Source organism: Oratosquilla oratoria, chromosome 17 (assembly GCF_046742065.1).
Source record: "Oratosquilla oratoria isolate Oo_2021 chromosome 17, ASM4674206v1, whole genome shotgun sequence".
NCBI lineage: Eukaryota > Metazoa > Arthropoda > Malacostraca > Stomatopoda > Squillidae > Oratosquilla > Oratosquilla oratoria.
This window is the reverse complement of record NC_134793.1, coordinates 45,871,350-45,881,349: the sequence shown is the minus strand read 5'-3', so window position 1 is coordinate 45,881,349 and position 10,000 is coordinate 45,871,350. Positions and strand designations below refer to the sequence as shown.

General features: G+C 42.2%; 1 protein-coding gene across 1 annotated transcript in view; it reads left to right on the top strand.

Annotated features, from left to right (window-relative positions):
- Positions 1-10,000, top strand: part of LOC143034648 (gamma-aminobutyric acid receptor subunit beta-like) — an 860,956-nt gene that overhangs the window by 767,078 nt on the left and 83,878 nt on the right. Inside the window, exon 7 of the mRNA XM_076201006.1 lies at positions 5,304-5,441. Within this exon, the coding sequence (XP_076057121.1) occupies positions 5,304-5,441 (138 nt within the window). The remainder of the gene's footprint in view (positions 1-5,303; positions 5,442-10,000) is intronic.

Here is a 10,000-nt window from a genome sequence, read left to right as displayed (position 1 = left end):
TGTGTGTGTGTGTGTGTGTGTGTGTGTGTGTGTGTGTGTGTGTGTGTGTGTGTGTGTGTGTGTGTGTGTGTGTGTGTGTGTGTGTGTGTGTGTGTGTGTGCGCACGCGCGCGCGCGTGTGTGTGTGTGTGTGTAAGTGCATGTGTGCCTGTGCACGTGTTTGTGTGCGAATGTGTGTATGTCAGTCTATACAAATTTCACAAATTCACCCTTTACCCGTGTAAGTACTGTCACAGTAAAAAAAAAATTGAATAGAGGTCCTTCTTCGACGCATACAAGACTTCACTCCTCAGGATCACAAAAGATACGGACGTTTTGAAAGGATGTTTCGTCCCCAGACCCCCCCCCCTTCTCCCTGGGGGGACGAGGAGAATGTATGGGGGGTCAAGAGGGACACTGTCCATATGTATGTGGGCGTATAGGTGTGGATGGATAGATGGGTGGATGGGTAGATGGGTGGATGGGTGTATGTGTATATGGGTGTATGGGTGTGGGTGGATAGATGGATGGATGGATAGATGAGTAGATGGGTGGATGGGTGTGGGTGGATAGATGGATGGATGGGTAGATGGGTAGATGGGTGGATGGGTGTGGGTGGGTGCATGGGTGTGGGTGGATAGATGGATGAATGGATAGATGGGTAGATGGGTAGATGGTGTGGGTGTATATGTGTGTGGGTGCATGGGTGGTGGGTGGATAGATGGATGAGTGGATAGATGGGTAGATGGGTGGATTGGTGTGGGTGGAAGTGTATATGGGTGTATGGGTGTGGGTGGATATATGGATGGATGGATAGATGGGAAGATGGGTGGATGGGTGTGGGTGGATGTGTATATGGGGTATGGGTGCGGGTGGATAGATGGATGGATGGGCGGATTGGTGTGAAGGATAGAAAGCAGAATGAATGAAATACGGAAAAGAAAAGAGAAAAATATCTTAGACTTGAGGTCATCAGGTGTTGATGGAGTGGAAAGGAGATACGGAATTATTTCGGATGGGATTGTTGGTGTTGGTGAGTGATGGAGAGAGAAGGAGATGGAGTTGGGGACTCTTCCTGGTGAAAGGGAGTGGTGAAGGGAATAAGATTTGTTAGAGAAAGAAGGAGAAAATATGTGTGTGTGTGTTTATATATATATATATATATATATATATATATATGTATATATTATATATATATATATATATATATATATATATATATATATATATATATATATATATATATATATATATATATATATATATATATAACATTTTCATCTTCTTTAAGATTATGTTCTTTTGTTTGTCCATGTTACCACTACATGATCTTATTCAGTTAGGAGCAGGAATTCATGCATAACGTTTCCCAAATTAGGAGAACAAATCTTAAGAATAACAACCCATTTCGATAAATCATCATACAAGTAAGCAGCAAGACTCCAAAGAAGACGTTTTGGGGTCGACATGACGTCATCATATCAAATGAAAGCTCGAAAGTTGTTCCAGGTCAATGTGAGGTCACATCGGTCAAGGGAGAGTTGTATGAAAGGTTCTTTTGGTCTGCAGAATGATGAAAAACCCCACCCTACCCCTTCCCAGGGGAAGAAATTGAAGGAATTGATGGAATCGAGGACGGTTGAAGTGGAGAAATTAGGCTTGAGGGACACGGGGAGACGAACCAGGTTGATATGCATGACGGAAATAAGGTGAAAAAGATACAAAAAAATATAGAATATATCAAACAAAATTTTATTAATAGACCGAGTATGAGTTACAGTAGGTGGAAAAGAAGGAAGTGAAAATGGTAGAGATGATCAAGGAAGAGGAAGGAAAAGGAGAGGTAAAGAAAGCGAGGTAGGAAGATGAAAGACAGGGGAGTATAGAAGATGAGAAGGGAAGAGGAGCAGGAGGAGGGAGCATAGGAGGAGGACATGTAAGAAGAAGAGGAGGAAATGTAGGAAGAAAAGGAGGAGAAAAAAATAAAAAGTATTGTCAATGTTAAGCCAAGAATGAACAGAGAGGTAGAGATAAAAAAAAATGTAAAAAAAATATATATCAAAGAGAGGACGATGAAGTTGCAAAAATAAATAATAAAAAAGGAGAAAAAATAGAAAACGGAAAGTAAGGAACCTACCAATGTAGAATTGAAGTGAAGGAGAGAGGTGGAGTAGGAAGGAGAGAACAAAAGAGTAAATGTAGAGATGGGAAGAGAGGGGAGGCAATTGGATAAGACGAAGAGAGGGAATGGGAAAGAGAGAAGAAGAGAGGCTGAGAAGGAGAGAAATGCAAAATAAAGGAACAACTCGAGGGGATAACGGAAAGGAAATAGAGTGGAATGGAAGAAGGAAGAGAGGCAGACAGCGATAAAGAAAGGGTATAGGAAATGAAACAAGGAAACGGTTGAAAGACAGACACAGACACACAGACACAGACACAGACACAGACAGACAGACAGACAGACAGATAGACAGAAATAAAGACAGACAGACAGACAGACAGACAGACAGACAGACAGACAGAAATACAGACAAACAGACAGAAAGGAAGACAGACAGACAGACAGACACGGACACACATAGATACAGACAAACAGACACACAGGCACACAGACATGGACACAGACACCGGCACAGACACGGGCACGGACATACAGACACACAGACATAGACACAGACAGACAGAGACAGAGAGAAAAAGACCTACATATAGAACCGGGAACATCAAGAGAGATGAGACGAGAGAGAAGGAGAAGGAAAGAGAGGAGAGAGAGAGAGAGAAAGAGAGAGAGAGAGAGACTTAGGTGGAAGGAGAGGAGAAGGCCGAAAAGTGAAGAGTGACAATATTCCAAGAGAGTTTTCGTAAACATTGAGTTAATTGAGACGCCGATGCGGTTTGTTGATGGTAATGGCAGTCTCTCTCCCTTATGAGCCATTAGACCTCCAAGGTTATGATGAAATTTCAAATTTTTGTGTGTGTGTGTGTGTGTGTGTGTGTGTGTGTGTGTGTGTGTGTGTGTGTGTGTGTGTGTGTGTGTGTGTGTGTGTGTGTGTGTGTGTGTGTGTGTGTGTGTGTGTGTGTGTGTGTGTGTGTGTGTGTGTGTGTCTGTGTGTGTGTGTGTGTGTGTGTGTGTGTGCGTGTGTGTGTGTGTGTGTGTGTGTGTGTGTGTGTGTGTGTGTGCGCGTGTGTTGGGGGAGCTGGTGGTCGTTATATAAAGTTCTGGCTGTCGTTAGGTCATTTTATTAAGCTAATTGAACTTACCCATAATTTGGCCGCATCCGGCGTCAGCGCTTGCTAAGATTCCTTTTCAGTTAAATAAAATCGACAGATGGAAGCCAGAAACAGTCATTAAAGATTAAATCCTAATTAACGTCAGGCTATCTGAGTTAAAGGAACTTCTCACCTGTAAAGTGATTAAACTGACTTGAAGATTAACTCGTAACCTCTCAACTCCGGTGACACTCCGTCTTAACCTAATAAAAATCACCTGGCGACATCAAGAATAAAATCAAGTTGATGACCATCCTGAGGCAGTCTTAACCGCGTTTGCTGCTTTACCAACTACCTGACCGCCCAACTTCAGTGGTTAGTTGACAAGTTAAATTTGACATTAAATTACCCAATTTACTTACCAACATTCGCTAATTGCCAGTATGGGGCACTACCCCTAACCTATAAAAAAATGTAAATCGTGTCACCATGAAGAAGGAGTTTAAACTAACTAGGTTAACTGGCCGATCACAAAGGAGATAAACCCTCCCCACTGGGCTAGTTTAGTGGCCGCTAGTGATAGATACAAGTTAACTTAGTATCTAGCATCGTAGTATCTTAACTTAGTTAACTTACGACCTATTTCCGACCACCGGCGACCAGGTGATCGCCGACCAGTTGCAGGTAGTCTTTTGGAGTCGCTCATAGTCGGTAATAAGATAGACAAATAGTAAGATCGATAGATAGGTAGATAATATTACAACATGCCAAATGCTAGAGAACGGAAACAAGTAACTACTCAATAAGCGCCCCTCCTCCTCCTCCTCCTCTTTCTCCTCCTCCTCCTCCTCTCCTCCTCCTCTTTCTCCTCCTGCTCCTCCTCTCCTCCTCCTCCTCCTCCTCTCCTCCTCCTCCTCCTCCTCCTCCTCTTTGTTACCCTAGTGACTATAATATGGATGAATTACCCCAGTCCTTCAAAGGACGATGGTTCTTTGCTCTGTGTAGTTTGTTCGTTTGAGAGTCCACGTGTGCTTTAGCCCGATTTTCATGTGCTTTATCCTTCCCGCGCCCTGGATTTCTATAAGGATAGAAACGCTGGTAAACCACATACCACAACAACAACAACAACAACCGTGTACTACATCGTGAAAGATATTTTCTTGCAGTTGGTGACCACGAAAAGGGATAATGTCACATTATGCGATAGCCAGACCGTGGCACAACAAACCACCATCTCCCCCGCTATCAAAGGATTACAAAGGAGGAACATATCGACAGGAGACCTTTTGGTCCATAACTGGGTCGGATGCGAAAAAATCAAAATAACGATAAATAAATAAATAGATAAAAATTATAATGATATAAATAATAATAAATGAAATAAATAAATAAATAGTCAAACGACTCATAAGGGAAATTTGGCTATCGCGCTTGTCTCTATGGTGAGTAAAATAGCCTGATAGCAGACATGAAATGTGTCACAGAGGTCATTGAAGATTTCCATGACCTTGGCGGAAACCAAAAATAAGAACAATTTCCACTTTGTGCGAAATAGGTTAAGTACCAACAATGCACAGGTTTTTAACATCAAGTGTGAGTTTAGATTAACCACGTAAATTAGCTTAGCCGAGTTTTGTGGAACTGTGTGAGAATGACGTCATGTAAAATACATAAATGTGATATTATCACGTACTAAATCGCCGTGTTATTATGTTAAATAATAAAGGCAATAGTATACTAATGTTAAGTCTCCATAGATCCAGCGTAGGATATAAATGCAATAGATGTATGTATGTATGTATGTATGTATGCATGTATGTATGTATGTATGTATGTATGTATGCATGTATGTATGTATGTATGTATGTATGTATGTATGTATGCATGTATGTATGTATGTATGTATGTATGTATGTATGTATGTATACATGTATGTATACATGTATGTATGTATATATGTACATACGTACATTTGTACGCGTTTGTATGTAATAGAACCGTTATTTGTATATTATGTATGATGCCTTGTTCCCATTTTAACATAAACATGAGGGGTTCGCTGGGGATCCTGGCCACGACTCTGATTTTTTCTAAACATTTTTCTTTTGCTTGCAGTCGCCTACAGTATGGATCACATCCGGCTCTCGTGGCACGCCGGCGACGACTCGGTCGTCATAGAGTCGGACGTGTCCTTGCCCCAGTTCCGAGTCTTGGGCTACAGCAGGAAAGAAATCATTGCCTCCACTTCCACTGGTGAGTACTCAAAGACCTTTTCATAGTATACATACATACATACATACATACATACATACATACATACATATACTGTATACATACATACATACATACATACATACATACATACATACATACATACATACATACATACATACATACACATACATACATACATACATACATACATACATACATACATACATACATACATACATACATACATACATACATACATACATACATACATAATACATACATACATACATACATACATACATACATACATACATACATACATACATACATACATACCTGGTAATTAGGTAGTGACACGGGGATAGTTTGGAGACAAGTTTATTGAATGTGGTGGTACACTAGACATTTCTCGCTAGCATGCTACTTGGTTTTGCTACTTCGTTTGAGCAGAAATGATTTCGGATACGACCTTTTGTCTCTCAAATTTCCAAATGTCATTTGTTAAACCTATACAAATGTTAGACACATTGTTGAGATGTTCTTACGGAAGTCTAGAATGTTGTAACGGAAGTCGTTTCTACTCAAACGAAGTAGCATGATAGTAGAGAGGTAGATTACAAGTCGCTAGCACTAGCAGCTATTCAACTAGCCCCGTGTCAACAAAGTTTCTGGTTACAACTGCCTTCGGTCACTGGATAAAGACTAAGGTCCTCCATAGGGAATTGATATGTTGTTGGGTCTCTTCAGCACCAAGAAGTATTTTTGAATATCATTTTCTTCAGCTCCAAGAAGTATTTTTTTATCTCTTTTTCTTCAGCTGGGGCTAAGGAGAAAGAGGAGTGATAAAGCATTTGGGTCCAGCTTTTAGATGAATGGGAAAATGTATATTGCATACAATGATAATGAATATTACATACATGGATAGTTTTGTATTATTGTTCTGAAGAAACCAGGAAAAATATATTAATGTATGTAAAATTCTGTGTTAATCTTGGGATTGATGAGGTACTGGGGTCTGAGCGTACAGTCACAACAAAAGTTTTGATCCAGCTAAAGTTCTCATAACGTTCATACGATTTTTTTTTTTTCGAGTGCGTAAGGTATTTTCCTTATTAGTGTTTAGCTTATGGTTGTGTACTTTTCTAATATACAAAAAAAAATTGTCAGACAATTTGAGTTTTGTATCATGAAAAACTCGGTGAGTCAAAAATTTTGCTCGGAACTGTACATTATGCATACGAAGCTTGCCTTTATACATTGGCTATACACATATTCACTGTCGGCAGGTGATTTTAATCAACTGAGGGAACGTCCTTGTGTTCATGGGCTCAATAGGATTGACGAAGCGTGTCGCCGTACTAAATTGGCCAATGAACTGCGAGATTAACTATCTTGGAGGATTGGATCCTTTATAGTTTCTCGTAATGACGATCGAATTTCGTATAATCGATCCCTTACCAGATCGAATTCTTTATACTCTCTTACTTATCCCACATCATTTTGTTTATTATTTCAAACTATCTATGATAAAGGAAAAATATATTTTTTGCCTCCGTTATCATTTTTGTTTTTATCTTAGTTTATTTTTGTTTTGTTTTTTATTTTTATTTTGTTTGTTTAATTGTCTTTTATGACTACTTTATTATTCTTTTTTTCTTGGTCTGTATTATCATTACATCTTTTTTCTTCTTTATTTCTATTCAATTTTATTTTATCTTATTTTATCTTATTTTGTTTTATTTTACCTCACATTACGTTATCTTGTTTATCTTTGTTTACCTATTAATCTATTTTTGTTCATTTATCTACTCATTTATTCATATTTCTTCTTCTTTTCTTTTCTTGCAAAAAACGAGACTGCTAGTTTCAAGGAGCCATCAACCAGGCGTCGTCAAATTGATCAGGTTTTGAATTCGCGATCCTTCTACTCTTTCCAATCTTAACAAGCAAATTTTAGTGGTCGTAAAACTGCGGAGATCATCTTTGGTAAAGCCTGGTAAGGTGTGAGATAGGAAGAGTGGAGGTAAAGGAGATATGAGGGAGGGAGGGAGAGAGGGAGGAGAGGGAGGAGAGGGAGGAGAGGGAGAGAGGGAGGGGAGGGAGAGAGGGAGGGGAGGGAGAGAGGGAGCGGAGGGAGAGAAAAAGGGTGGGAGAGAATGGAGCAGATAGCAGATGAAAGTTGAGAAAAAGTTGGCTGAGGATAGATTATTTAGAAGGTAGGATAGGAGGTGGAAGCGAATAGAGACCCTAAAAGGGGAAGGGACGACAGGGAGAAGAGGAAGAAGAGGAGGCGTAGGAGAGGAGGAAGAGAAGAAGAGGAAAAGGAGGAAGAAGAGGTGGGCAAGAAGTACCGATGAGTTACAAAAATTATTTTATGAAAGAAAATGGGGATTTCACGTTTCGTCATACGGGTTTACAGCATCGGGCATTCACAAACATGTGATCTAATCTGGTAATACGCAAAGACGCACACATACATACGCACACACACACACACACACACACACACACACACACACACACACACACACACACACACACACACACACACACACACACACACACAAACACACACACACACACACACACACACACACACACACACACACACACACACACACATACACACACACACACACACATACACACACACACGCATACACACATACACACACACACACACACACACACACACACACACACACACACACGCATACACACACACACACACACACACACACACACACACACACACACACACACACACACACACACACACACACACACACACACACACACAAAACAAGAAAGACTAGATATCTAAAGAATGTCAAGAGATACAAATTTTTATAGAAAGGTATAAATACCTGGAATAGTTTGGAAGGGTATATAGCCCAGTCTGGAATAATTCATGAATTTAAATCTAAATATAATAACTGGAAAATAATGAGAAAGGTCTTGCTGGAACCGTACATGCATTTGAAGCTAATTATGATAAATTGGAGAGTAAGCAACGGGACCCCACGAGCCCTGCTCTTCTCCTCATCCTCACCCTCGTCCCTATGTTCCTACTATTCTTTAACCCTCTCCTATTCCTCTTCCTCCTCCTCCACCTCCTTCTTCCTCTTCCACCTCTTTTTCTTCCTTCTCCTCTTTTCATCCATTCCTACTCTTTTGTTTCTTTTACCCTTTTCTCTTTCCCCCCTTCTCCACTTACTCCTCCTCCTCCTCTTCCTCCTCCAACTCCTCCTCCAACTCCTCCTCCTCCTCCAACTCCTCCTCCTCCTCCAACTCCTCCTCCTCCTCCAACTCCTCCTCCTCCTCCAACTCCTCCTCCTCCTCCAACTCCTCCTCCTCCTCCAACTCCTCCTCCTCCAACTCCTCCTCCTCCTCCAACTCCTCCTCCTCCTCCAACTCCTCCTCCTCCTCCTCCTCCAACTCCTCCTCCTCCTCCAACTCCTCCTCCTCCTCCAACTCCTCCTCCTCCTCCTCCTCCTCCTCCAACTCCTCCTCCTCCTCCAACTCCTCCTCCTCCTCCAACTCCTCCTCCTCCTCCAACTCCTCCTCCTCCTCCAACTCCTCCTCCTCCTCCAACTCCTCCTTCTCCTTTTCCTCCTGCTCCTCCTCCAACTCCTCCTCCTCCTCCTCCTCCTTCTCCTCCTGCTCTTCCTCCTCTTCCAACTCCTCCTCCTTCTCATCTTGCTCATTCTCCTACTCCTCCTCTCCTCCTCCTCCATCTCGTCCTCCTCCTCCTCCTCTTCCTCTGCTTCCTCCTTCTCCTCCTCCGCTTTTCCATCCATCCTTTCACCTCCCATCCTTCCATCCTCCCATCCTCCTCCACTCTTCCCACCCTCCCTCCCTCCCTCCCTCCCTCCCTCACTCACTCCCTCCCTCCCTCCCTCCCTCCGTCCCTCCGTCCCTCTCCGCTTCCTTCCATCCAGTCCCTTAAACGATCCCCATTATCTCCCCAGCATCAAAGGATCTTTTTTTCTTCTTCTTCATCTTCTTTTTCTTCTTCTCCTGTGCCTCTATACACCCCCCACCCACCCCTCTCGCGACTCCATGGCGGAGGAAGAGGAGAACAAGGAGGAAGAGGAGGAGGAAGAATAAAAGGAGGAGAAAGAGGAGGACGAAGAGGAGGAGGAGGAATAAAAGGAGGAGAAAGAGGAGGACGAAGAGGAGGAGGAGGAATAAAAGGAGGAGAAAGAGGAGGACGAAGAGGAGAAGGAAAAGGAGAAAGAGGGGGAGGAAGAGGAAAGGAAAAGGATGAAGAGGAGGAGGAAGAGGAGGAGGAAGAGGAGTAAGATAAGGAGCAAGAACTGGAGGAAGAGGAGAAGGAGGAGAAAGAGGAAGAGAGGAAGGAAGCGGAGAAATGATGGGAGGAAAAAGAAGAGGAAGAAATGGAGTAAGAGGATGAAAGGAGGAAGATAAGGAAGAGGAATACGAAAAGGAGGAGGAGGAGGAGAAAGAGGAGGAGAAAGAATAGGAGGAAGAAGAGGAGGAAGAAATGGAGTAGAGGATTAAAGGAGGAAATTGAGGAAGTGGAATACGAAAAGGAGGAGGAGGGGGAGAAGGGGTTGGAGGAGGAGGGGTTAGGA